At 40.0% G+C, this 24,679-nt stretch overlaps 1 protein-coding gene across 2 annotated transcripts in view; it reads left to right on the top strand.

Moving 5' to 3' along the window:
• LOC148374994 (myosin-9-like) overlaps positions 1 to 22,862 on the top strand; it is a 33,769-nt gene extending 10,907 nt beyond the window's left edge. The window contains exons 2-41 of one of the 2 annotated variants that reach the window (XM_088343234.1): positions 3,315 to 3,646; positions 4,518 to 4,674; positions 5,031 to 5,058; positions 5,580 to 5,673; positions 6,212 to 6,232; positions 7,237 to 7,329; positions 7,405 to 7,468; positions 7,609 to 7,707; positions 7,812 to 7,955; positions 8,038 to 8,133; positions 8,294 to 8,565; positions 8,652 to 8,825; positions 8,904 to 9,077; positions 9,201 to 9,315; positions 10,632 to 10,819; positions 10,901 to 11,022; positions 11,114 to 11,183; positions 11,273 to 11,433; positions 11,597 to 11,705; positions 11,768 to 11,899; positions 13,169 to 13,375; positions 13,464 to 13,601; positions 13,939 to 14,062; positions 14,139 to 14,310; positions 14,429 to 14,641; positions 15,426 to 15,570; positions 15,661 to 15,867; positions 16,047 to 16,151; positions 16,369 to 16,521; positions 17,127 to 17,375; positions 17,464 to 17,676; positions 17,751 to 17,963; positions 18,422 to 18,583; positions 18,692 to 18,820; positions 18,921 to 19,009; positions 19,094 to 19,217; positions 19,327 to 19,535; positions 19,624 to 19,732; positions 19,955 to 20,127; positions 21,384 to 22,862. In XM_088343234.1, the coding sequence (XP_088199360.1) occupies positions 3,320 to 3,646; positions 4,518 to 4,674; positions 5,031 to 5,058; positions 5,580 to 5,673; positions 6,212 to 6,232; positions 7,237 to 7,329; positions 7,405 to 7,468; positions 7,609 to 7,707; positions 7,812 to 7,955; positions 8,038 to 8,133; positions 8,294 to 8,565; positions 8,652 to 8,825; positions 8,904 to 9,077; positions 9,201 to 9,315; positions 10,632 to 10,819; positions 10,901 to 11,022; positions 11,114 to 11,183; positions 11,273 to 11,433; positions 11,597 to 11,705; positions 11,768 to 11,899; positions 13,169 to 13,375; positions 13,464 to 13,601; positions 13,939 to 14,062; positions 14,139 to 14,310; positions 14,429 to 14,641; positions 15,426 to 15,570; positions 15,661 to 15,867; positions 16,047 to 16,151; positions 16,369 to 16,521; positions 17,127 to 17,375; positions 17,464 to 17,676; positions 17,751 to 17,963; positions 18,422 to 18,583; positions 18,692 to 18,820; positions 18,921 to 19,009; positions 19,094 to 19,217; positions 19,327 to 19,535; positions 19,624 to 19,732; positions 19,955 to 20,127; positions 21,384 to 21,498 (5,889 nt within the window). In that variant the 5' untranslated portion in view covers positions 3,315 to 3,319 and the 3' untranslated portion in view covers positions 21,499 to 22,862. The remainder of the gene's footprint in view (positions 1 to 3,314; positions 3,647 to 4,517; positions 4,675 to 5,030; positions 5,059 to 5,579; positions 5,674 to 6,211; positions 6,233 to 7,236; positions 7,330 to 7,404; positions 7,469 to 7,608; positions 7,708 to 7,811; positions 7,956 to 8,037; positions 8,134 to 8,293; positions 8,566 to 8,651; positions 8,826 to 8,903; positions 9,078 to 9,200; positions 9,316 to 10,631; positions 10,820 to 10,900; positions 11,023 to 11,113; positions 11,184 to 11,272; positions 11,434 to 11,596; positions 11,706 to 11,767; positions 11,900 to 13,168; positions 13,376 to 13,463; positions 13,602 to 13,938; positions 14,063 to 14,138; positions 14,311 to 14,428; positions 14,642 to 15,425; positions 15,571 to 15,660; positions 15,868 to 16,046; positions 16,152 to 16,368; positions 16,522 to 17,126; positions 17,376 to 17,463; positions 17,677 to 17,750; positions 17,964 to 18,421; positions 18,584 to 18,691; positions 18,821 to 18,920; positions 19,010 to 19,093; positions 19,218 to 19,326; positions 19,536 to 19,623; positions 19,733 to 19,954; positions 20,128 to 21,383) is intronic. The other variant, XM_088343235.1, reaches the window with a different exon arrangement.
• The last annotated feature ends 1,817 nt before the right edge of the window (positions 22,863 to 24,679 follow it).

The raw sequence follows: 24,679 nt of genomic DNA on the forward strand, positions 1-24,679 counted from the left end.
AAACACCAAGGGTTTTATCTTCTCAGGGTTAAAAAAACTCAGGTGTTGCCTAAGATGATTAACTTTGAGAATGACATACTTAAAATATGACAATTAGCTGAGTTTGAAATATTTAAATAACCTAAGATACTGTAAAGTTTCCTTTTGTATTGTAACTGAAATCTTGACACTTAATGAATGTTTTACACAAGTATTGGGAAACAGGAAATATCCCATTGGAGCATTAGCCAATGTGAAACTACGGTATTGGCCTAACATCTAGAGGAGAAGAACACCCATGTGCGGATGCTGTTCCTGGACTTCAGTTCAGCATTCAACACCATCATCCCACAACATCTGGTAGACAAGATGAGACTCCTGGGTTTCAACACCCCCCTGCGGAACTGGCTGCTGGACTTCCTCTGTGACAGACCCCAATCAGTGCGGATAGGTCAGAACAGTTCAGATGTCATCTACCTCAGCACGGGCTCCCCCCAAGGCTGCGTCCTAAGCCCCTTGCTGTTCACCTTGATGACACACGACTGCGTCCCTAGGTCCGCCACAAACCACATCGTGAAGTATGCTGACGACACAACAGTGGTGGGCCTCATCAGGGATGACAACGACCTGGCCTACAGAGAGGAGGTGGAGCAGTTGGTGGGCTGGTGCAGGGACAACAGCCTGGTCCTGAATGTCGACAAAACTAAAGAGATCATTGTCGACTTTAGGAAAAACCAGCCCAACCATGCCCCACTTTGCATCAACAACAAGGCTGTGGAGGTTGTCAGCAGTATCAAGTTCCTAGGGGTGCACATTACAAACAAACTCACCTGGTCCGTAAACACTGCATCACTGGTGAAGAGGGCACAGCAGCGCCTGTACTTCCTGCGGAGGATGAGGAGAGCCCACCTGCCCCCACCCTCCCTCATTACATTCTACAGGGGCACCATAGAGAGTATCCTGACCAGCTGTATCTCTGTGTGGTGTGGAGGCTGCAGCGCTACCGACTGGGGTAGTGTGAGGAGGGTAACGAGGACAGCAGAGAAAATAATCGGGACTACACTTCCCTCCATTCAGGACATTGGCCAGAAGCACTGCCTATCCCATGCAAAAAACATTACCGGGGACCCCTCTCACCCCCATCATGGACTGTTCACTCTGCTAGCCTCTGGGAAGAGGTACTGCAGTGTGCGGTGCAGGACCACAAGGCTCCGCAATAGTCTAGTCCCCCTGGCCATTAGACTGTTAAATGGTCAATCTAACATATAGTTAACTTAAATCTAAACGGCTGCTAATCTGACTTTTGCACTACTGGCAGTTTTTTTTATAGCTTGCCACTCCTTGCACATTGCTCTCTGCACTATTGTAATTACAGCGTTATTGTTACAGTGTTAATGTTACTGTGTACCTGACTTGTTAACCTGACTGCCCATATTGCACATCTGGTTAGCTACTCTTCTTGCACTATCGGCACTATGGTAAAATACTACACGTAGCCAAAATACAATACAACATTATTTATATCTGTACATTCAAGGAAACTGTGGGGGTCAGATGCATCGACATTTCGTTCTGTATACACGTGTACTAGAATGACAATAAAGTAGATCTGAATCTGAATCTGAATCTAACATCAGGTCCAAACAATCTTTGACTTTAACTACTTTTGAAACTTAAGGTGTCATTGTTCAGGTTTTCTTTGTAGGTATTTTAATAACCCTACCTTGCTGAACGGAAGAGCAACAGTAACTTTTTGAGTGTTTAAAAATGGCATGCTGAGCTGAAATAGTAAAGTGGGCTATTAATGATTTGGAGGAAAAATGCCTAAGGACTTTTTGCACTTGCTTTAAAATGCTTAGCTTTCTTTACTCTCTACTGGAAATACCGTAAAATTCGGACTATAGAGCACACCTGATTATAAGCCACACCCAGTATAGTTTTAACTATACATAACCCGTACCTGTCTATAAGCCGCATGTGCCCACATTGAAACATGATATATTTGCAAATAAAGATGATACACAAAACGAGTTTTATACTGTACTTTAATTAACCTCTTACCGTTCTGACGGGCCGCCGGACTTTTGATAAACAAATACATGTCCGTACTATGTCACTAGACAATGAAATACATCATGCCACATATCATTGTAAAGCTTTAACTCTTTGGATTATAAAAATGTACTCGTCAAAGAATATCCTTATCAGTCTGAAACAAGATACCCAAAAACTATAAAGCCGGCATAACTCACCATTACCTGCCTTGGTCTTCTTAAACTTCTTTTCATGCCTGCGGAAATGGCTTTGTTACATCAAGGACAATCCATAGAATCCAAATGGGTAAAATATGCACTCCAAAACATAATAATGGCAACAGATGAATATGAATCCGCCAAAAACATTTCTGCTCCGTTGGACGTTGCTTCTTGTAACCTGTTTGTTTCGCCACATTATTTCCGTTTACAGATAAACAAACTCGTAAATGTATTCCCTTTCGATTGACACCTTTTCATGATGGTCTGTTGATGCTCGATTTATTCATGCAAATAAAAGATACAGTATGTGATGTTGGACATTCAAATTGCAATGGATCAAGACATATAATTGGTACAGCACGGCGGCGCAGTGGTTAGCGCTTGTGCGGCACAGTTCATGTCATGGGAACCTGTCGTGGGTTCAAATCCAGCTCCAGACTTCCTGTGCGGAGTTTGTATGTTCTCCCTGTGCTTGCGTGGGTTTCCTCCGGGCACTCCGGTTTCCTCCCACGTTCCAAAAACATGCATTTCAGGTGAATTGGCCGGTCCAAATTGTCCCTAGGTGTGAATGAGCGAATGAGTTGTCTGTCCCTGTGTGCCCTGCGATTGGCTGGCAACCAGTTCAGGGTGTCCCCTGCCCACTGCCCGGAGATGGCTGGGATGGGCTCCAGCCTCCCCCGCGACCCTAATGAGGATAAGCGGTACGGCTGATGAGATGAGATATAATTGGTATACTGCATTAATAGGCATCTGTTTTCTGTTGTTGCAGCTTGAAGTGCATTTATGTAATCTGATCATGACACTCTTGAATGCTCCAAAACACCCAGTATTGTTCTATCGAGTCAGAATTTTAACACAAATTTATTGTGCATAACATTATTAAAAATTAACCTCAAATTTATATTGTGTTGATCTGGCCTGTCTCAAGCAAGTATTTTATATTGTTTCTTGCATCAGTTGTTTACCCCCCCCCCCTTTTTTTTTTTTTAAAGAGTGCATTTTTTCTCATGTTAAGGCAATTCTGTGATTCATTCCTGATTTACCAAAGTAATTTCATTCTAAACGTTTCTCTTTCAACAGCTACAATGGCAGACCCAAGCAAGTATCTATATGCGGACCGGAATTTGATCAACAACCCGCTAGCACAGGCTGATTGGGCTTCCAAAAAGTTGGTATGGGTTCCCTCTGAGCGCCTGGGCTTTGAGGCTGGCTCCTTAAAGGAGGAGCGAGGCGATGAGTGCTTGATCGAGCTTGCAGACTCCGGTAAGAAGATCAGGGTGAACAAAGACGACATCCAGAAGATGAACCCACCAAAGTTTAGCAAGGTGGAAGACATGGCCGAGCTCACCTGCCTTAACGAAGCCTCAGTGCTTCACAACCTGAAGGAGAGATACTATTCTGGACTCATATATGTGAGTTTCATTTAACAATGTACTTCAAGGAACAAATATCCGTTGCACATTTGTACCAATTTAGTCGCGTTACTTTTGGTTGTAGAAATTTGATGAAAATTCTTCAGCCATTCATTTTGGTAAAATAGTCTTAAATTAACGTATTAAGTAGAACTGTTTGTTTAGAACTTAGTTGATACAATTGAGAAGGCTATAGACTGTGCTCTAAGGCACACACCAAGGCCTAAATTGGGGATTTGAAATTACTGTATTTGTAGTTCCTGTTTTTGTTTTTGGTGGTCTCCAACCACACCCTTGGATGTTGACTCCAAACAGGAAGCAATTTTCAATTTGCTTGAGCATGGAATGCAAATCACATTGTAATTGATGTTAATTATTTATGTTTACTTCTTTGTGCTCGGCTGTGAAACGATGTGTTTTGTTTTACCCTTGTTTTTTCTTTTGCTCACACTTGTCATAGAGGTTCCACTTAGTTTGACTGCCTTCGGGCTCCATAGAATCTCATGGGACAGCTTGTGCTGATAGGAACATCAGGAAACCATAAAACACAACAAATTCCGGTACGAGTGGGGAAACTTAGAATATATTTTGAATACCATTTTAATAACCTCCAATATTCCGGTGAACCTTTACAAATACTTGCTTTTCATTTTGACGTTGTCGATGGGTGTGTTGCCATTACATAATGTAGGAGCCTGCCAAATCAGTTTGTGAGAACGCTTTAGCTCCATTTTGAAGGACATTCCAGAACAGTTAAAAAAACAATAAAAATCAATATCTATCCTCACAAATGTTTCAAAAAACACAATGTTTTAATAACTTTTTTTGTGTCAGCCAAACTGAATTTGTGATTGTGTTTTCAATTTTGCAGACTTACTCTGGGCTGTTCTGCGTTGTCATTAATCCATATAAGAACCTGCCAATCTACTCTGAGGAGATTGTTGAAATGTACAAGGGAAAAAAGAAACATGAAATGCCACCACATATCTATGCCATTACTGACATATCTTACAGAAGCATGATGCAGGGTAAGTCATTATCGCACACAAACACAGAATTGCTCGTAGGAGAGAAAATAGCTAGAGCCGTCAACTTTAGTCTTTTAACGTGACTGGATGTTAAGCTACACCTTAAATGTTGACTCTTGAGACAGAAAAAAAACCTGCGCACTATAGATTGGGGTTGAGCATCTGTATGTGTTCGACATGTTAACCTCCCAAACAATAAACGTGGTCCACATATTTTTGACATCTGTTTAAAAAAACATTTAATACCTGTTTTTTTTTATTTATTTATTTTTTATTTTTTTATTTTTTTGCATATGCAAGTAATAATTACACTTACTAAAATTTGCCTATTTAGTAATTGTTGTTTCATATTGCAGATCGTGAAGACCAGTCCATTCTCTGCACGTAAGTCAATTGTAATTTACAACTAGACAATTCCCGTGGCAATTGTAAGATTTGTGATTGATCTGGAAGATGATCCCGTGATAAAACATAGTTATTAACTGGGAAAGCTGTATTTGTAAATTTTTACTTGGTTCTGTGGGTGGACTCTGCCTTTTTTTCGTCTCCAGGGCCCCTTGCGGGGCCTCGGTGACTCGTATCGCTGTCAAAAGACAAGCCACAAGAGTCCCGGTCGGGCCGGAATTTTTGGTACATGAATCGTTGGGTTACTCCAAAAGCTCCGTTAAATTTCGGTGGAAGAGGATAGATATAATAATAATAATAATATCTCGGGGGATTGTATTGGTTGTGCCTGTTTCGCAACTACATTGCCCTGTGCTTACAATGTACCTGTAGTTGTGCCTTGCTGAAGCAATCACAACTAATAAGGATTATTAAGTTAATTTTTGCATAGCGTATTGTTTACTTGTTATCATTCTGTTTGTCTGTTGATGTAAATTTACTCTTGTGTTTTGCCTCTTTAGTGGCGAGTCTGGAGCTGGTAAGACTGAAAACACCAAGAAGGTCATCCAGTACCTAGCTCATGTGGCCTCCTCTCACAAGACTAAAAAAGATCAGGTAAGTCGTCCTTTCCTTCTTCCGGTCCCAAAAGATTTTAACATACTCATCATCATTTCATCAATCTTTAATGCCTACTGATACTCTGTGGCTAATGTAGTGAAGGAAAATATGTTTGCATCGTTTTTCCCCTTTTTGGGAGTGGAGTGTTTTCCTGCATATGGAAACTGGTTAACTAATATTCACAAGCATTCTTCTGGCAAAAATTAATGGCATGGAAGATACCCACCAACAGAAGGAAAAACATGTTTTACCAACAACTTCTGATTAAGAGAACAAAGTTAATCATATTTGTTGGAGCTTTGACACTATTGAGACCAGATGATCGATGTCAAATTGCTGATGTTTGGGTTTCTACCTTAAACTACACTCTACTTGAGAAATCAACTCGTACAGTGAAAAAATGCGTCTGGCTGCGTAGACAGCCTGCCAGTCTTCATAAGCACTGCAGTATGGGGCCAAGTGTGCTAAAGGCAAAACGACATTGGTGTCAATCATTCCGTATTTGAGGCTGTCATATTTCTCTTCCCATCAACAGAGCAGCTCGGTCCTGACATATGTGAGTTACCTTCTCTCCCTTTTTTTCGCTCTTCCTCGCCACCTGCTTCTGTCATCGTCGTCACTCTTCCACTGCTTCATCCTGCGGCTTTCCCTTATTGGAGCACAATGTTTGCGAGATTACTTGCTGGGGGACAAAAGATGTTCGGTGTCAAATTTTAGTGGGCGCTATATGTGTTCCTGTGAAAAAAATTCAGCCAGATCATTGTAATATGTTACGAGGTGGGGTTCTTAGAAAATAAATAAAACCGCCATTTCCAACTAATGTGGGATACTTGTATCTCGATTGAGCCAAATTTTGCCTGGCTGAATTTTTCGGGGTTTCTGGCTATTTATATGTGTGTGTGTGTGTGTGTGTGTGTGTGCGCGCGCGCTCTTATCGGTATTTCATACTTTGTCCAGGATCTGCTTCACAGCTTCCTTGTCATGGATTCCAAGCAAATGTATTTGATTATTAAGCCGCTTCTGATGCACTGTGTAAACTGTATTTTGTCAAAACATACCCTGGAGATTAAAAATAACTTTTGTTAATCGGAAACGGAATCATTTAATGTCCGTGTATTTTAAATTAGGGTTACATATATTCATTTCATTTCTTTTCACATATATAAGGCAGGTAAAGGGTAGCATGACTTTACACAAGAAAAATTTTGACCTTCTGGATTTTTCTGCTGTGGTGACGGTTGAGGTTTACTGGGTATTTCTTTCTGGTATCACTTCTGACTTTAAGGTATATGGTTTAATGCAATGCAATGTTGTTGTTGTTTTTTTGCCAAGAACATAAAAGTATAACAAGGAAATATGAGTCTGTATAAGCTTTTTTTATTTACATCTGCATAATGTTTCCGCTTAAATGTCATTATCAAACGTAATCCCAGTTATGGGCACTGAAGCTCATTTCCTCTTAAGAGATAGAATTTCCACCATTTAATAATAAACATGGTTATACTGATCAAGTCACAAATAACCGTGAAAAAAATGGTTCTTGCTCTTATTTCTCACCAGGGAGAGCTGGAAAAGCAGCTTCTGCAGGCTAACCCTATCTTGGAGGCGTTTGGAAATGCAAAGACGGTTAAAAATGACAACTCCTCTAGATTTGTAAGATACTCATCAATGAAATGTATGATTTTTCCAAACCTTTTCACGTTAAAAAATTGTCTCCTTTGATTTTAGGGAAAATTCATCCGAATCAACTTTGATGTCAACGGTTACATTGTTGGTGCAAATATTGAGACGTGTATCCTTTACTTTATTTTATTTTTGGGAAAATGATTATTATGTGGTATAACATGTTGTCTCCCCCATCTTCCTCGGATTAAAATAAGTTTTGTTCGGTGGTTTCATCTCCAATGTTGTCCTTGACAGACTACTTGTTAGATTTGCTGGAGAAGTCCCGTGCTATTCGCCAGGCCAGGGAGGAACGAACATTCCACATATTTTATTACCTGCTTACAGGCGCCGGAGATAAATTGCGTAGTAAATCCCATTTTCTCCATTATTTCACAGATTGAGCATTTTAAAATGAGGCATTCCAAATGTTTTTTTGAATCATCCCTTCGATCTCATTTTTTATTTCTTAGCTGAACTTCTCCTTGAAAATTACAACAACTACCGTTTCCTCTCAAACGGAAATGTCACAATTCCGGGACAACAGGACAAAGACCTTTTTGCAGAGACTATGGATGCTATGAGGATTATGAGTATCCCAGAGGAGGAACAGATAGGTATGACTATTGGTAGATTCATCTTTCAAATGAACCATCTTTTCTGACTGGCTATTATTTTATGTTTTGTTTTTGTATCCAGGCATGCTTAAGGTAGTGGCTTCCGTGCTCCAGCTAGGAAACATGAGTTTCAAAAAAGAGCGTCACACTGACCAGGCCTCGATGCCTGATGACACGGGTAGGTTCTAAAATCTGACCACATTTAGTAGCTCTTTGGTACGATATCGTATGTTGTTAGAGATGTTTTAAGGTAATGGGTGTACATATACTTTACTGCATCTGAAATTAATATTTTCCCAAACTTTTAGCCCTTTTAAAATTTTCTCTCCATTTAATAGCTGCTCAGAAGGTCTGCCACCTCATGGGAATGAATGTCACGGACTTTACCAGGGCCATCCTATCACCCAGAATCAAGGTGGGGCGAGACTACGTTCAAAAGGCCCAGACCCAGGAGCAAGCTGAATTTGCAGTGGAGGCGTTGGCTAAAGCTACTTATGAGAGAATGTTCCGCTGGTTAGTTATGAGAATCAACAAAGCCCTTGACAAAACAAAGAGGCAAGGAGCCTCTTTCATTGGCATCCTTGATATTGCTGGCTTTGAGATCTTTGAGGTATGTTTACAATGTTTGGCAGTTTGCTAAACCAGTTAAAACTGTGAGAACAACTTAAATTTAACATTCATTTTTATTTTCCCTAGCTGAACTCCTTTGAGCAGTTATGCATCAACTACACCAACGAGAAGTTGCAGCAGTTGTTCAACCACACCATGTTCATCCTTGAGCAGGAAGAGTACCAGAGGGAAGGAATTGAGTGGAGCTTCATTGACTTTGGCCTTGATCTGCAGCCCTGCATTGAACTTATTGAGAAACCTGTGAGTCTTGGTGTGCTTTTCAGATTATTTTTTTTACACTTTCATATAAATCAACGTAATTTCTCCCCTGGGTTACAGGCAAGCCCTCCTGGTATTCTCGCTCTGCTGGATGAGGAGTGCTGGTTTCCCAAAGCTACGGATAAGAGCTTCGTTGAAAAAGTGCTCCAGGAGCAGGGTTCCCATCCAAAGTTCTTTAAGCCTAAGAAACTGAAAGATGAAGCAGATTTCTGTATTATTCATTATGCTGGAAAGGTGAGCAAGGGAGAGATGTTGTTGGTTTTCCATATGTTAATACATTATCATCATCACACTCTTGCGGTCCATTTGCACTAATTACATGTTTAGAAATGTTTTTCTTTATTTTTTAATCATCAGGTTGACTATAAAGCTGATGAGTGGCTGATGAAAAACATGGACCCTTTGAATGACAATGTTGCCTCACTGCTGAATTTGTCAACAGACAAATTTGTTTCTGAACTATGGAAGGATGGTAAGTTTTGATACTATTTGTATTTTTTTTATTCATCTGAAATGTTCCGTCTGAACTTATCAGGAAAACCTACTTTGACACAACCTGATATTCATGTATTTTGAGCACCCTACATTGAATTAGCAGCCATAGATATCATCTAAATTTTTGTTGTTGTTTCTATTATTCACAATAGATTTTAATGTGTTACTTCATAGATAAATAAATTTAAAAGTGGACGAATGAGTGAAATTGAGAAATCTGTATTCTGATCAAATTAGCACTTGATTCATATCATGTTAAATGATTGTTAGTCCCTCAATGTCATTCAGCTCTTCATTATATTTCCATGCTTTATTAGAGCAAAAGATCTGGGTGTGGTTCCTGTTGACATTGATTAATAACCCTAGCTTGTTGTTTTTGCTTTCTTTCTCTTCACTGTGCGTTGTGTGTACCTTTGTTTTTACCATTTCTTATATTTTCCTTCAAATTCCTCCATTTTGCTCCGTTTTGTTGTTTTATTCAAAATGTTTTTAATGGCTATCAGAGGTAAAGAATTCTCAAAGAGCTTATTTTTATCAGCGCTTTCCCATTCTACACTCAGATTCAGGTGACAAGTTTTTTTCCCCTCAGTCTTGGCTTGTCATTCCTTTTGTTTGGTACACTTGTTTTGTTTTCTCCATCGGGCCTTCCTAAGTACTCAAAACCTGCTTTGGACTGTAGTTAAAAGTTCATGTTTAAATAACTTTATTAAATTATTCTAGCCTTTTCTGTTCTTTGCTGCTTTTCAACTTGCCACTTGTTGCTTCATCATTGAACTCTCCCTTTCCCTCCTCCATGTAATAGTGTTGTATGGAACTCCTGGTGGTGGTCATAACTGCAGAAATGGGTATATGCTGCATGGGTTTGGTGTCTACCCCCTTCCCTCCAACACACACTTTGTTGGGCTATCACAAAGTACATGCCCACTGTAATGAGTGCAACTTTAATAATGCAAATAAACATCTACTAAACTGACACACATTGATTTCACGCCAAACTGTTAAAATAGTTGGCATTCTTCCTTTGCACTGATTTGCCCTCCCTTTTGTGTGAATATAATCTTTTTACACATCACTGGATTGTACTTCCCCCGGACTTTATTCTGCATCCCTTCAATTGTGTGATGTTATTGTTTTGAGTTCACTATCCTCTACATTCTCTGGTTGGTTGTCTCCTGAGAGGAAGTGGATGATAACATTTTTACACATTTAAATAATTTGATTGTTGAGTATTTACTTGATTTTAGACCCTTTCGGGTAATTACTTGATGTGTTTGTCTGTTGCGCTCTTCTTAGTGGACCGGATAGTAGGACTGGATAAGGTTTCTGGCATGTCAGAGATGCCAGGTGCGTTTAAGACCCGCAAGGGAATGTTTCGCACTGTGGGCCAACTCTACAAAGAACAACTTTCCAAACTCATGGCCACACTGAGAAACACAAATCCTAACTTTGTCCGTTGTATCATCCCAAATCATGAGAAAAAGGTATCTTGTAAATAAAATCACAGTGTGGTCTATATCGTTAGGCATGTTCAGATGGCTGAATGATCATTTTGCATTTTCCAGGCAGGAAAACTTGATCCTCACCTTGTTCTGGACCAGCTCAGATGTAATGGAGTTCTGGAGGGGATCAGAATCTGCAGACAAGGCTTTCCCAATCGAATTGTCTTCCAAGAGTTCAGACAGAGGTAGCCAACTATTTAGCCAATCATCCTTTGTTCTAGTCCTGTTGGTGTAAGTACATCTAAACACAATCAACATCCTAATCTCTTCCTGTAGGTATGAAATCCTTACCCCAAATGCTATTCCCAAAGGCTTCATGGATGGAAAGCAGGCTTGTGTGCTAATGGTAAGACAGTTCTGAAATTTGTTATATTTGCAGTGAATATTTGCCATGATGGTGTTTTATTTTTATTTTTTTATTTTTTTTTAAATCAGATCAAAAGTCTGGAGCTTGATGCTAATCTTTACCGGATTGGCCAGAGTAAAGTTTTCTTCAGAGCCGGGGTTCTTGCTCACTTGGAAGAAGAAAGAGATATGAAAATCACAGACATTATTATTAGTTTCCAAGCTTGGTGCAGGGGCTATTTGGCCCGCAGGTGAGGGGAAAATGTACATCTTCATTACTAAAACCCCTTATCCCTGAATTTAACATTCTTGAAAATAGAAAGAGTTCAAGGTTTTATGTTTTGGTTCGGTTCTGTATCTACAGGTTGATTATATTTCTGAATAATTTCTCTTGTAAAATTTCCTCCCCCTTAGAGCTTTTGCAAAGCGACAACAGCAACTGACTGCTATGAAGGTGATCCAAAGAAATTGTGCGGCTTATCTCAAACTGAGAAACTGGCAGTGGTGGAGGCTCTTCACTAAGGTAATGATCAATAAGTTTTATTTTTTCTTTTCTTTTTTTTAACTAACAAATTATCTCCTCAGGTGAAGCCATTGCTTCAAGTCAGCAGACAGGAAGAGGAGATGCAGGCCAAAGACGATGAACTAACCAAAGTGAAGGAAAAACAGATGTACACCCAACAACAGCTTCAGGATCTGGAAAGCCAACATCAGCAGGTGAAGTATAGTAAAACAAAACTAGAGTTGGACTGAGTTATCAGCATTGTGCTATGTTATTGAAACAAAGAAAATAGCACTTTTGTTATACAAATGAGTGTACAAGCATCCAATGAAAGGGGCCTGCCTGTAGGGAAGTTTTCCTGTCACAGTTGTTTTGGCCAATGGATATGAAACTGACTGGCTCCACATTTCAATATGCATTGGGACATTGAGTGGGAAAGGAGAGCTGCTGGTGCTTACGTACTGCGTTCCCGCGGCTTGAGGACATTGGCAGTGCTCAAGCAATTCTGTTGAAAACATGAATACATTCTCTTTATTCATTTTTTAAGGTTACCCTTATCTTTTAACTCTTGAGATTTCTCTATGGTGGGAGAGATGGAGAGACTATTTGCAAGAAGCGTTCAGCACCACTTTAGAAGTGGGGGAAGGATGAAGGGGCACTAAGCTAAAACATCTTTTTTATAATCATACTGAAAAATTACATAAAAGGTTAACTTTTGAGGAGGAACCAAATGTTACATCTATTAAAGTGCACATGGGCCACGGTTTTGTTTCCATTAACACGACAATCAATGATGCCATAGTGACATGGCAAATTGACTGTTTTAAAAAAAAAGTGGGACAATGTACTGTTTTTGACACATAGGTGTGGGCTATAACGCTGCTTTTAAGCACTTGTAAATATATTGAGAAACCAAAATGTTCCCAAAATGGTAGGCTTTGTTCAGTGGTGAAAGTAATATTACGGGTTCGCGGATCTTTTAACTACATGGGTCGTTGGAGCACCAATGAGGGCCTAACTCGGGACAGCCTTCTCCACTGTTGACTGTCCCTGGCCTGTGCTTGGCTCATGGCAAAGTTTGCACCAGTCCATTCCTTATTGTCAGCCTAGTTCTTTTTTCGGTCTTCATAAAGGAAAAAAATGGCCACAAAATAATTCACCAGCGTCATGATTTTATTGATGTTCATTTAAATGGTCAAGTTTATTGATGGCTAACTTTCAAGACCTTTATTGTTTTAACAATGTTATTGCACATTACTATACATATTTTTGTCAAATCAAATCAAAAATTTGGATTGAAAAATGTTTGATACCAAGATGTCTAAAAATATTTAAAATGAAGGGTTTCCATCTAAATTAATGCCCGAAATGAAGTGGCTCGATTGAAAATGTATGCCCAGGATCGGACAAAAAACATTTCAGTGATATGCCTGACAAAACGATACACTTCTCATATTGCTTAATTGTGTGTTCCCTTTGTGTAGCTGAATGCTGAGAAGATGGCCCTGCAGGAACAGCTTCAGGCAGAAACGGAACTCTGTGCTGAAGCTGAGGAGATGAGAGCCCGCCTGTCTGCCAAAAAACAGGAACTGGAGGATATTCTCCATGACTTGGAAGCCCGTGTGGAGGAGGAGGAAGAGCGTGCATCTCAGCTGGCATCAGAAAAAAAGAGAATGCAGCAAAATATTTCTGTAAGAAACCTTAAAAACAACTGACTAACTACATATATAATTTTTGGAAGTGTGACTTTTTTTCAAATTTCACTTTGCCTGGAAATAGGACCTTGAGCAACAACTTGATGAAGAGGAAGCAGCTAGACAGAAACTGCAACTTGAGAAAGTCAGCATGGAAGCAAAATTGAAGAAGTTTGAAGACGATCTAATGGTTCTAGATGATCAGAATGCCAAACTACTTAAGGTCTGTCTGTTTGTATATATATATTTGACACTATATGGTAATGTAATCATAAATCGTATATATAGAAAACATGGTACTGATCACAAAATGGAAAGTTTTACCGTTTTGTGCTGCTGGCGCACTTTGATTCATACTATGCTAACATCAAATCATGAAAAGCAAATCCCACATTTATATAAACGATAATGGTTGGACCAGAAGTCTTTAAATCTATAAAGACTTTGTGGGTAATTATGGCTTTTGTTTTGGCATGAAAGGAACAGAAACAAAACTAATCAATACTTTTACACAAAGCTGTACGTTTAATGTTCTAAACGAAACTGATTTGTTAATCCAGGAAAAGAAGTTGATGGAAGAAAGAATTTCTGAGTTCAACAGCAACCTTTCAGAAGAGGAGGAAAAATCTAAAAGCCTTCAGAAGTTGAAGACCAAACATGAGGCCATGATCACTGACCTTGAGGGTATAATTGGATTTTTTAATATTTTTCTTTCACTGGCTTTTACTTTGTCAAACCCAAAGTTTTGTGTTTGTCTTAGACCGGTTGCGCAGGGAGGAGAAGCAGCGCCAAGAACTGGAAAAGAACCGTCGCAAGCTTGAGGGTGACTACACTGATGTTCACGATCAAATTGCTGAGCTGCAGGCGCAGATTGCTGAGCTTCGTGCCCAATTGGCCAAAAAGGAGGAAGAGCTCCAAGCTGCCCTTGCCAGGTACTTACTAATAACACGGATCAACAATAATTATTTGGCTCTTTAATCATTTACTTGTGAATAAAGAATTGCGTATTTTATTCGAGGCTTATATAGACTTTTGCGCATCACATTTTAGAATTGAAGAGGAAGCAGCACAGAAGAATATGGCACAGAAAAAGATCAGAGAGATGGATGCTCAGATATCTGAACTCCAGGATGATTTGGAGATGGAGCGTCAGTCCCGAGCTAAAGCTGAGAAACACCGTCGTGACCTTGGAGAAGAACTTGAGGCTCTCAAGACTGAGCTGGAGGACACACTGGACTCTACTGCTGCACAACAAGAGCTCAGGTACACATGATGATAAAAAAAAGTTCATACCTTAAAGTCATGACCAACTCGAGTAACGGTCTTAAAAGTCGGAAACTGTAAAAAAAATATTTTTAACCCATATTGTCTGTTATTAACTGGTTTGACATCGACATTAATTGAAGAGCCTCAGTATCAACATTTCTAGTCAATTGTTTGAGAGCCTTTCTTATCACACCACTGTATTAAATGATAGCTACAGTGCTTGCATAGCCTTATGTCATTTGCAGGTAAATGAAAGACTCTAAAAAGATTGCAATCAATAGTCTTTTGTACAGTAATTGGGATTGTTTCAAAAAGTTAGGCAAGTGACAGCTTGTCAAAGCAAGTTACCAGCACCCAAACAAGCTCTCCTGTTGTAGCCCAGTACTGGTTCCATGCTACACTTTTCAAATTTATGTACAACTATTACAGCACATTTACATCCTGACCATTCATGTTCTATCATGGGTGGCACAGACTGGCTATTGAGATTGAACCATATACAGGACTTCTAGTTGCAGAAAGGAATTACAATCTGATCAACTTTTGTTTCATTATTTATTTTCCTCAATGTTGACATTTTACTTGTGGAGTGTTTCTCTTCCATTCTATCATTTGGTTTACTCATTTTGGATACAAGTTTTATGCAAAGCCCTTGTCAAGTAAACTGTTGGTTTGTGTTTTGACACCTTCCATACAACAAAATGCCCACTTGCCATGTACTGCGGGATATTAATCCGAAATAAAAAATGGTATATTTTGTCATCTGTCTTGTCATGGCCAGAACCAAACGTGAGACTGAAGTGGCACATCTGAAGAGGGCTTTGGAAGAAGAGGCCAGAGTCCATGAACAGCAGATGGTTGAAATGAGACAGAAGCACGGCCAAGCCTTTGACGAATTAAATGAACAGTTGGAGCAGGCAAAGCGGGTATTGATTCACTTAACCTACCAATTTCTACCCTTATTTGTGTTAAACGTACAAGATTGGAGCAACATTCAATTTGGATCTGTCTTGCAGAATAAAGTATCAATGGAGAAAGCCAAACAGGCTTTGGAATCTGAAAGAAATGAGCTTAGCATAGAGCTGCAGAGCTTGATGCAGGGTAAAGGCGATTCAGAGCATCGCAGGAAGAAGGCTGAAGCGCTAGTTCAGGAGTTGCAACTCAAATTTACTGAAAGTGAACGTCAAAGGATGGAGCTCGGTGAAAAGGCTACAAAAATGCAGGTACAGTATAGATGCCTGATGTTTCTTTTCTGGAATGCTTTATTCTTGGCTCCACCATAAATAATCTTCTCTCGGCATACTAGTGTAAAATGTTATAAATAAAACCTACATGTTTCATAAAGCTAAACAATGTATTGTAATGCTCACTGCTAATCGGTCTCTCACGCGTCCATCTTCAGGCAGAACTGGAGAATGTCAATGCTCTGCTGAATGATGTGGAGTCAAAATCAATCAAGGCAACCAAAGACCACTCTACACTTGAGTCACAGTTCCAGGATGCCCAGGTATCCCTCCAATCATGTAATGCAAGCATTAAAAAGTCTCGTTCGTTCACTTCAGAATTTTAAAGCCCCTGTGAAAAGAAATATATCATATAATCAAAATGTTTTGGGAAGCCGTTACTAACTTTATCAGATGAATGTTTAGATTTTTTTTCTTTTCCAAGACGATGTCATCATTTCTGGAAATATGTACTATTGTCTTTTTTTCTTAATCCAAAAGGAAGTGCTTCAGGAAGAGACACGGCAGAAACTGGCAATGGGCACACGTCTGCGCCAGCTGGAGGATGAGCAGAATAGCTTGAGAGAACAGCTTGATGAGGAAGAAGAAGCCAAAAGAAATGTGGAAAAGCAACTTCAAATAGCACAAGCTCAGGTACGGCATGCAACACGAATGTTTTACCAAGACTTACCGAAACGGCTCAAAACGATTTTTCTAATCTAAATCGGTGAATTGGATTATCAAAAACCCACATAAACAACTTTTATTGTTTTATTTTAAGATTTGTTCATTGCTTTGCACTCACTCTATTTTGATTCTGGAAAAAGTGCCATGTGAAAATGTTTTGGCTCAAGCTAGCTAGCCCAGTGATTTTCAACCACTGTGCCGCGACACACTAGTGTGCCGTGAGAGATCGTCGGGTGTGCGGTGAAAAATTATCCAATGGCACGTTTTAAATTTTTTTTTAAAAACTTTTGATTCGTTTTCTGCAAATATCATGTCATTGTCAAGTGTCTGTGCTGTAAAAACTGGGGGTATCTTAAATTATATTGTAATTAAACATACTGTTCAGTGTCATTTTATAACAGTTTTGGTTCGTGGTGTGCCGCAAAATTTTTCCATTGTAAAGAACATGGCCTGGCTCAAAAAAGGTTGAAAAACACTTAGCTAGCCAGTCGGGTGCCCACAAGACTTTATAATAAAACCCTTGATTTATCTCGATTATTTACTATTTTGCATGGGAAAATGCCTTGTTTCAGCTTTTAGAGTTTAAGAAGAAACTTGAGCAGGATTCCACTTATTTGGAGAGTGCGGAAGAAGGAAAGAAAAGGGTGCAGAGAGACCTTGAGACCACATGCCAGCGCCTGGATGAGAAATGCTCGGCCTACGATAAATTAGAAAAAACCAAGACTCGCCTCCAGCAAGAGCTCGATGACTTGCTGGTGGACCAAGATCACCTACGACAAATCGTCTCTAACCTGGAAAAGAAGCAGAAGAAGTTTGACCAGGTGAGCTAATATTTATAATATTAACAAATATCACCTTGGTGATCATGCTTTAGAAACTTTATGCCATTTTACAATGTTTTCCATTCAGATGCTGGCAGAAGAAAAGAACATATCTGCCCGCTATGCAGAGGAAAGAGATCGAGCTGAAGCTGAGGCCCGTGAGAAAGAGACCCGTGCATTGTCTTTAGCACGTGAGCTAGAATCTCTAATGGATATCAAGGAGGACTTGGACCGCAGCAACAAGCTGCTTCGAGCTGAAATGGAGGATCTGGTGTCATCCAAGGATGATGTTGGGAAGAACGTATGTTGAGTTTTAAAAATTTTTTTTTTTTTTAGTTTGTGGCCTTCTCATCACAGATCTCAATCAACTTTTAGGTTCACGAGTTGGAGAAATCCAAACGTGCAATGGATCAGCAACTAGAGGAGATGAAGACTCAACTAGAGGAGCTGGAGGATGAGCTGCAGGCCACAGAGGATGCCAAACTGCGCCTGGAGGTCAATATGCAGGCCATGAAGGCGCAGTATGAGCGGGACCTGGCAGGACGTGACGAGATGGGAGAAGAAAAGAAGAGGTCTTTGGTGAAGCAGGTATTGCTTAAAAGCCTTCATAATCACGTACATGTTTATTTGAAGGATTTCTTTATTCACTGTAAAAGCCCTGTTTTCTTTTTGATATTATACTAGATTTATGTTTATTTTATTTTTTTTTAAGACGTTTTGCAGGATTTTGTATTTTTGCCTTTATATAGATTTAGTGAAAGGGACCTAAAATAGTTGATGCTAATTAGATAATTGAGCTAAATTGTAACGTCACATTACAGTTTGTAATTGTTAGTCATTCATTGGTGCAGGATCGTAGATTAGCATAGTCGTTAAAGCCGTATAATCAATAGTTAATTTTTCTAACGCTGTTTTGAGCAGATATCGTCTATGCTCAAATGGTGTCTTGTCTCATTTTTTTTTTTTTTTTTTAAGTTAACATGAATTAAATATTACACCCTCCAACTGCTGAATAAACCATTGCATGACACATGTTCATGCTACAGGTCCGTGAAATGGAAATGGAGCTGGAAGATGAGCGGAAGCAACGTTCAGCTGCTGTGGGTGCACGCAAGAAACTGGAACTGGACCTGAAGGAGCTGGAGGCAGCCATTGACATGGCCAACAAGAACCGTGAGGATGCTCTCAAACAGCTGAAGAAACTGCAGGTAAGGAATGCCTTAAAATGCTCTTGCGCTGTCTGGTCAGCTGGTGTTTAAACCGTAACAATTGATCTTGATTTTTACACCCTTTAAATGTTCTGTATGGCTTTTTAGGCACAAATGAAGGAACTTATCAGGGAACTGGATGACACTCGTATATCCAGAGAGGATATACTTGCTCAGAGTAAGGAGACTGAGAAGAAGTTGAAGAGTATGGAAGCAGATATGCTCCAGATGCAGGAGGTCATTACTTGCACAATTTCATTATTTTTTTATTTTTTTTGTGCAATGATAAATATTCGGTCCAAATTTAAATTCCATCCTGATGTCTATCTCTGTGCAGGAGCTGGCTGCTGCAGAGCGTGCGAAGAGACAAGCTCAGCAGGAGAGAGACGAACTTCAGGATGAAATCAATAACCAAGCCTCCAAGAAGTATGTCATATTTCAGCTTACATTCTCTTTCCATCCATACTTTTATACTTGCCATTAAATATCTGCACAACTCTGTTATTGTAGTGCTCAGGCTGCAGAAGAGAGGAGACGCCTAGAAGCGCGCATCGCTCAGTTGGAGGAAGAAGTGGAGGAGGAGCAGTGCAATACTGAGCTCATAAATGACAGGATGAAGAAGGCAATGCTTCAGGTGTGTATGTTAAGCAAGTCCAGCTTGCATGCTTTTTTTTTAAATAATCTAACCTTTTTTACTGGTTTCTGCCATTGCTGCACTCCCTTTTTTTTCCTCCATCACTCAGACTGAGCAAATGACAGTGGAACTGGCTGCGGAACGCAGTGCCTCTCAGCGTGTGGAAGGGGCCCGATCCCAAATGGAGCGTCAGAACAAGGAGCTGAAGCTCAAACTCACTGAGCTAGAGGGAACGGTCAAGTCCAAATACAAAGCCAGTATAACCACCCTGGAGGCCAAGATTGCTCAATTGGAAGAACAGTTGGACTTTGAGACCAGGTAGAAGCATCTTCAGTGTGCAACACAGACAATTGGATATTATATTTCTCCTGGTTATGCGATCCTTTCCCCCCACCCATCCACTTAGGGAGCGACAAAGTGCCTCCAAGCTTGTGAGACGCACAGAGAAGAAACTCAAAGAGGTTGTTCTTCAGGTGGAGGATGAGAGACGCAACACAGAGCAGTATAAAGACCAGGTCTGTCAGCCCTACCGTCTTACTATTTTTCTTGTGCCCTTTGGGGATTTCACATAACTGTACACAAGGTTGGACTGCAGATAGCTTTAATATTTATTCAGGTGTAATTGCTTGCTCCTGTGGGGCAACTGAAATCAAACGATAATTGTTTACTAGTTTTTATTTGAGCAATAGAGTACCATATGAACATCTTTTCTCTTTTGGTGCTCACCTGTCTTCCAGGCGGACAAACTGAATTCTCGCATGAAGCAGCTGAAACGCCAGCTGGAGGAGGCGGAAGAAGAGGCTCAGAGGGCGAATGCGAACCGAAGAAAACTGCAGAGGGAGCTGGAGGATGCCACAGAATCTGCAGAGACGATGAATCGTGAGGTGTCCAGCCTCAAGAACAAGCTGAGGTGAGTAGAGACCCACCACACATTTGGAGGTTATAGGTTTTGTGGATTTTGTGACATGGATCACTTTAACAACTGTATAGTAATACTACAACAGAACGCTACATGGGCAATCGGTGGATTTCCCTTTGTTCTTCTATTTAATGTAATTCAAAAAATATACCATTATTTCCGCACTACAAGGCACAACCCCCAAAAAGTCTTGTGATATTTTTTCTATTTATAAGACACACCGCACTATGGGGCGGATGGATTTAAAACTACAGTATGGGTCAATTTTGCCCAAAATATATTAAAGCACCGTTTTTGTGCATTTATTGAACAGTCGAGTATACAACTGTTCATATTTGCATAACATTAGATGCAATTGAAAATGAACCTGGATCCTAGCCACTACGCATATAAGAACACATGAGAAGGCATTAGGGTTTATCATAACCACATTATTTTTTTTCACTGTACAAAATTAAACTGTTCCGTGATGGAGAAAAGATTGGGGACCACAGATATTCAGTATTGTATTGGCGAATCGCAAAGTCTTTATGATTCGCACAAAATTCTGAAATGAATGAATGAAGAGAAAAGCATTGTGGGAAGTAATTCATTCACTCTGATTTAGTTAAATACGTTGCTGCACATTTTTAAAACGTTCTTGACTTACAATGCTTAGTTTGAGTTGAGAAAAGGTGAAACAAAATGTGATACACATTTTTAATCATTGACTGGTTTCTCATTTCTCCATAATATCTGGCACCCCGTCTAAAGATTGTTTCATAATGAGTTAAGACCAAATCCCTCTATTGTCGGCATGCCTACTGGTCAGGATCCTCTGTTCTCCTTGCCACGATCAGGGTTCACTTCCTGCTGTGTTCAAAAATATGCAATTGTAAACATCCAAGGCCCTGGCGGTTAGGAAGAGGTGCCCTTGCCGTTGTTACCCGGTTCAATCTCTATTGCCACCATTATGCAAGTGTTGTCTGTGATACATTTTATCATGGTCGCACATTTGCAATTTTTCCCTCATGTAAGGGGCATGTTGAAATGTTTGGCATACTTGGGGTTTTTGGATACGCCTTATATTACGGTAGTTATGAACTGAGCATCAAATGGTATTAATATGTAATATAGAGGGAATGCTAAAAAAATCGCAAATGTTCTTCTCTGAAGTTAAAAGTTGCCTAAAGTCAGGTACTTGTGAAATTGTGTCGCCTTGTCTAAACGGTTAATATTTGTACATATAACCTTTTACTTTATTACAGACGTGGAGACCTCCCTTTCTCTATCACATCACGTCGCATCGTGACCCGCACGGGTGTGGAAAGTGATGATGAGGATCATTCCAAAAACGAGACCCAAGAGGCCAAACCTGAATAAAATGCTACAGCGTCACCCAATTTGTTATCAACAAACCGTAACCAGACAACCCAAAATACAAATGAGCATACTAACACCTACTGTACTGCTCAATGGCGAACAAGCTACATGTAGAGACGGTCATCTTGTATGACTGACTGCTCCTTTTAACCTTGACAATCTATGCATACAGTTAAGACAGTAAAATTGGACAATCATCATGCAAAACCCATTGGGGGTCATCTTTTTTTCTTATTGACTATTCATTATTTCTCTGGGAAAGGTAAATGAAGAACATATTTTTATAAGGAGACATTTGAACTATTAAAGCCCTCCTGATGTAGGATCTATTTTTCTAATATGAAGAAATGGTTAATGGAAAAGATTACTTAAAATGAAGACTGATTACTGGAAGGGGACCAAAGTAATTTCTCTATTTCTAGATTTTTACTTTATGCTGACGTTTTCACTAAGACTAAGAAGAGCCACCTGTGTAAGGCCCTCACTTGCGCTTTTGCCTAAAAAGGAAGTTTTATGTGCTCAAATGTACTGCGCCAATTAAACTATCAATATTAGGCTCTGCTTTTCAATGTATTGATATGAAATATGTACAGTGTATTTAACATTTCAGTACAAAATTCGAACCTAATTGACCCTACAACATAAAGTGAAGACGTTTGTTTGTGACTGTGCTAAAATTTCGTAATTCTGCACTGAGTTAATGAAACACGATCCATTATCTACCACTATTTTTGCTATTCTTTGAAATAAAATCATAGATTTGCAAAATTGAAGACAATTTGGAAACCTTAGAACTTCATGCAAAAAAACGCACTAAGAACATAAATGCAGCCGAAGAGATGTGCTACGTTGCGGTTATTTTTTTTCCCCCCGCTTCCTCTTGGATGTTTGCTCTTATGTTTGTTTTCTTTTTTGCGGGTTAAATTCCAAATTAATTAGTGGGGTAGTTTATTTCTAAGGGCACACACTGTATTCTCAGGGCACAGCTTATTGGGGGTGAAGTACGCATAATGGTTGAACACATCCTCCTGGGATCCAAGGACATATTTTATCACTGTAACCTGTGTACACATTACTTCAAATGACAAAGTTTAGTACATGGATACTTGCATCTCATAAATCCTAATGCAGACTTAAAGCCCTCATACGCTGTGCTCAAGGGTGTCTTTGGCTCGCTCACACTGCTGGGAAGTGAGAGGAATGTCTTCACTGCTCAGATGAATTATTTGTACGCACTTAAAATCCAAAATGAAGTTAAAAAAACATCTTATTTACGCAATGTTTATCTGCACCTCAAGCATTGATGCAATGTTTGTGACTTGGTATTTGGTATTGCAAATAAAGGGGGTTTCTCAATGGCAAAAGGCTGATGTTTACTTATTTCTCATCACCAGGGAACAGTGTCCCTAAACAAACTTTGGGCTGTCCTGTATCGCTGAATTCTAAACAATCACATTCAGCACTCCCATGTGTTTTTTCCTCCACCCCCCCCCCCCCCCTTCCATAAATAGTAAATTCGTGTAAAACTGAGTAAAGAACTCTAATCTCTCCAAACAAGTTTCTTACAACTACTGGGGAAGTTGTGATTTTTAGATGAAAATGCTAGGAATGTGTATATTTGAAGATACTGCAAAGGTTTTTAGCAATATGCTGCATGTATATTGAAAAACAATGGTGAGCTGTCAGGACTTGCAAGGCCTTCTATGCTGGGCTAAACATATTTAGATCATGTGAAGTAATTTATATTTTGTCCATGAATTCTTATTAAAAAAATTCTAAATTCTTCTTCCTTTAATTGCTTTTCCCGTGTTTGTGCTGATTTCACATTTAAGCATTTAACCACTGCCTGATGATTGCTGGGATGGGCTCCAGCACCCCCGCGACCCTACTGAGGATAAGCGGTGCAGCTAATGAGATGAGACACTTAAGCCATTAATTGTTGCCAGGGTTAGAAGTCTGCCCAGAGGCCTTCACAAGCAGATCTGCAGGCCTTCCTGAAGCATTACTTGGTGATCATAAAATAAGGCCTTTTTGCAGGGGTAAGGAAAGGGCATCTAGGCTTTCTCTCTGTGTCTCTCAATTTTTGATCCGTTTCCTCCGTAACAACTTTTTTCTTGCTGATGTGGAATATGGTCACGTGACGAGTCTGCTACATTTGATTGGTTTAAACATGGTAGAGTTTGGCAGAGGTTTCGGTCAAAATAAATGTGCTTTAATTGAGACAGACAGAAGTGCACTTACATGAAGGGGATTTATTAAGTAAAGAAGTAGTGACTTCCATATTGCCTAATGTAGCGGAGTAAAACTACAGTTTTTTTCTTGACAAATTTAGTAGTATAGGGACTTAAAAATGCTAGTACAAAATTTCTTACTCAAGTCGATATACTCCGTTACTACCCACCTCTGCTCAAATCACGTTAAATGGTCAGGTTTTATCTGGTTCTGGGTTTTATACACGAGGACTAGGTTGAGCTGGATTTTTTTTTTTTTTGGGCCCAAACTTGTGGTTCCTGAACCACTCATCTAAAATACTCGGCTAAAATTCTTGAAGCGTGTGCCAAGGAGCACATCACTAATGCAGGACAGGAGATTTCACATCTGCCGCACCCCTTGACCACAGAATCCCCTGTCACACAACCCTGGTGGTGTAAACTGGCTCTGGATTAAGAGGGAGCGGTTTAGCTGGGTACCAGGAGAAGATGGGCAGTGACTGGCCATCACTGCCGGCCTGCCAACTTGAGGGCTCCCACATTCCAAAAACACGCATGTCCCTCACTGTGAGTGAGTTGTGACTTGTCACTTGCTGGCAACCAGTTTAGGGTGTCCCCTGCCCACCCCGAAGATAGTTGAGATGGGCTTCAGCACCCCTGCGACCCTATTGAGGATAAGCGGTGCAGTTAATGGATGGATAGTTGCATCTCAGTCCTCATTCTCCTTTTCTTTCGGTGCATTAATAAATACTATATTCGTAATCACTACTAACTAAGTGGTAATCTCTATTGTGGCTGGGTGACATGATGCGAAAAGACGTGATGTAAACAACCCCGAGGAGAGCGGAAAGCCGGCGTCACGCTTGCAGGAGCATGTCCTTTTGCAACCAGATAAATGCACCACTTTTGACCGTCAGTAATGGTAAATAACTGGTGAGATTACTCTTTGAGAGGGATAGGTCCCACCAAGC

This window comes from Urocampus carinirostris, chromosome 1, assembly GCF_059441175.1.
Source record: "Urocampus carinirostris isolate Australia breed hairy pipefish chromosome 1, RoL_Ucar_1.0, whole genome shotgun sequence".
Lineage (NCBI taxonomy): Eukaryota > Metazoa > Chordata > Actinopteri > Syngnathiformes > Syngnathidae > Urocampus > Urocampus carinirostris.